The following is a 2,701-nucleotide window of genomic DNA, read 5'->3' as shown; positions in this document are numbered from 1 at the left end:
TGGCGATTCGTTGCGTTTGCCTGTCTGCTAAGCTCAAAACAACCGCGCCTGGCTTGACGGAGAAACCAGGAGAACAGCTGAGCATATTTACAACAGTGCACTTTTACTTTCGCCCTCTGGGGGGAGCCTCGCTGGAAAATCAACACCGGTTGCATAGTGTACCTTTAAATACTCCAGATTTATCTGAAAATGTGAAAGAATGATTTTGAGCAGAATTTCATAGGATGTCCATCTGCAGAAAGCCAGAATAAGAAATAATTTGGAAGTGGCCTTTTGAACTTTTTTTTTAATTGAGGGCCAATAGCAACCAATTATTTGAGTTTATTGCTGATGTCGTTCCCTCTTGACACGATGTCATCAAATTCTTTTGGTCTCAAGAGCAACAAAGTTCTGAAACTTGAACATTGCTTATCAATGACGTTTGTACAGCAGCACCTGGACAAGTCTTCCCTCTGGAAGCAGCAAGGATGTTTAGATTTAAGTTACGTTCACACAGCAGCCTGAAGTGACCCAAATACGATTTTTTTGCTTATATGCGACCTGGATTTGATCTTTTCATTGTTGTCTGAACAACACAGATCCGAATTTTTCCAATGCGACCCAGGCCACTTTGCTATGTGGTCCTGAATCCGATCCAAATCTGATATTTTCAAATGCGACCTGCGTCCAAACGGCCAGGTCGCATTCATCCGAGCTCAACGCCATTAATACCGGACATAGGTCACTATTCTGCTTCTTGCTAGGCAGAAGCGGCAAGAAAAACAACAACCATGGCTGATGATGATGCGGAGAGCAGTATTTATTTTAACCGTCTTGAAAAGATTGATGTTTTAAGGTTTGGAAAGATCGCTAGATGCGCTCCAGCACTATATACATGTTTACTGCCGTAAACACGAAGCACGCTAGCCTGTGATGTCATTGCGTCCTCTACTGCGCATGCAGGACGCTTAAGCTGTATGAATGCAGTTCACTCAGAAGATCACATACAAGTCGCATATATTTGGAAATGTGAACGGTAACGCAAAAAAATTGGATTTCACAAAAAAATCTGAATTGAGCATCAAAGGTTTGTCACTCGCAGATTTCTCAAGCTGTTCAGTTAATCATGGCAGAGTTAAACTTTCTTTTAAAAAAGAAAAACAGGTTTTATCAATGATCGTATAAAAGTATAATTTTAAATACAAAAGGGGTTTGTTAGAAGCACATCTCAGCACCTTTCCCCTTAAAGCAAGTGTGTTTACAGCTGCCTAAAGGTGGGATAAGGTTAAGGGGCCTAACTATCAGTTTGGCTCACTTGAGTTGGATTAATTGTTGGAAACAGCTGCTTCAGTTTTACTCTGCTTAGACTTGGGAATAAGTGCTGAATAGATTTCTGCCTTGGGATTATTATTACACAGTGTATGTTGTTTTTAATACCATCATTTCCTGTAGTAAAATCTGTGAAAAATAAATAGTTTATAAGAACCAATCGAAGAAACAGATTAAGAAACTTCCATTTTTAGAATCAACAGAACAGAATTTAATGATTAATCCTGAAATTAGACTAATTGTGAACCCATGTTTGTTTTCCAGGCGGGTCTGATCCGTGTTTCCAATGAGGAGTATCTGATCGCTCCGCTACCTCAACACCTGGCCAGCCGGCACAACTACAGCAGCCCCGATGGTCATCACCCGCATGTGGTCTACAAGCGCTCAGCAGAGCACATCGTTCATGGAAGATTCAGCAACCCAGCAAGTTCCTCTCCATCTCAGAATCCCTACCTCTACCATCAGCATCGGCCCCAGAGACACCACGACTACCAACACGGAAAGTTGCAGCGGCAACACTTCTGCGGGCGCCGCAAGCAATGTATGTAAGGGAACTTTGTATTCCTCCCATTATTAGCTATCTTATAGATTTGTGTCGCTGTGAATGCAAGGATTGCCAGGCCTCCGCAACCTGTAGGGTTTAGCAGCTTTACAGTTTTGGTTCATGGAAATATTGGATTGCATTTGCACAGCATCATCATTCTCCACAAATATCAATATCCAGTACAAGTTTTTCTATATTATAAAACCAGAATATTGACATTAGTTTAAAATTATCACCTTTCTTCCTAAAGGTCATGTAACATGGCTCTTTCTGAGTGTTATGTAGCTATACAGGGAGTATAGAAGCACTTTGAATTGAACAGTTTGCAGATACGTGGTGTAGGCCATTGTTTGACAGGTTTCTGTTTACATTGTTCTCAGGCATTGCTCTAAAAATTACTCTTTAGATAATGAAAAGTAGATATTTTCTTAAATCTGTATATGAATGAATGAACAAACGAATGAACGAGTGAATGAATGAATTAATTAATCAAATAATCGTTCTTTTTATTTCAGAGAATCCCAAAAAAACAAATTAGTGAAATGACAACCAAATATTTAAGCCTTTTTATTGAGTTTTGATGAAATAAAACTGTACAAACCCGTTTTTAATGGTGAAATTGAATATTTTTTTATTGTTTGTTCTGTTAGAAAGACTTGCAACGGTGAATCTAAAAAGTTTGCTTTGTACATTGTAGAACCAATTTTTTCTACAGCTGCGTTTTGCTCTAGATTATCCAAAAGACAAGATTTCGATGCTCATTCTTTGTAAAATAGTTCAAGCAAGAGCGTCTTTAAACAACATTTTATTTTACTGAAGAAAACCATCCCCATGCTTCCACCACCCTGT

General features: G+C 39.2%; 1 protein-coding gene across 1 annotated transcript in view; it reads left to right on the top strand.

The window, feature by feature from the left end:
* LOC107086108 (A disintegrin and metalloproteinase with thrombospondin motifs 18-like) overlaps positions 1-2,701 on the top strand; it is a 43,068-nt gene that overhangs the window by 34,670 nt on the left and 5,697 nt on the right. Inside the window, exon 4 of the mRNA XM_015376855.1 lies at positions 1,573-1,849. Within this exon, the coding sequence (XP_015232341.1) occupies positions 1,573-1,849 (277 nt within the window). The remainder of the gene's footprint in view (positions 1-1,572; positions 1,850-2,701) is intronic.

The sequence above is a fragment of the Cyprinodon variegatus genome, unplaced genomic scaffold, assembly GCF_000732505.1.
Source record: "Cyprinodon variegatus isolate N-32 unplaced genomic scaffold, C_variegatus-1.0 Scaffold143, whole genome shotgun sequence".
Lineage (NCBI taxonomy): Eukaryota > Metazoa > Chordata > Actinopteri > Cyprinodontiformes > Cyprinodontidae > Cyprinodon > Cyprinodon variegatus.
The sequence above is the reverse complement of the archived record's forward strand: the minus strand, read 5'-3'. Positions and strand labels throughout refer to the sequence as shown.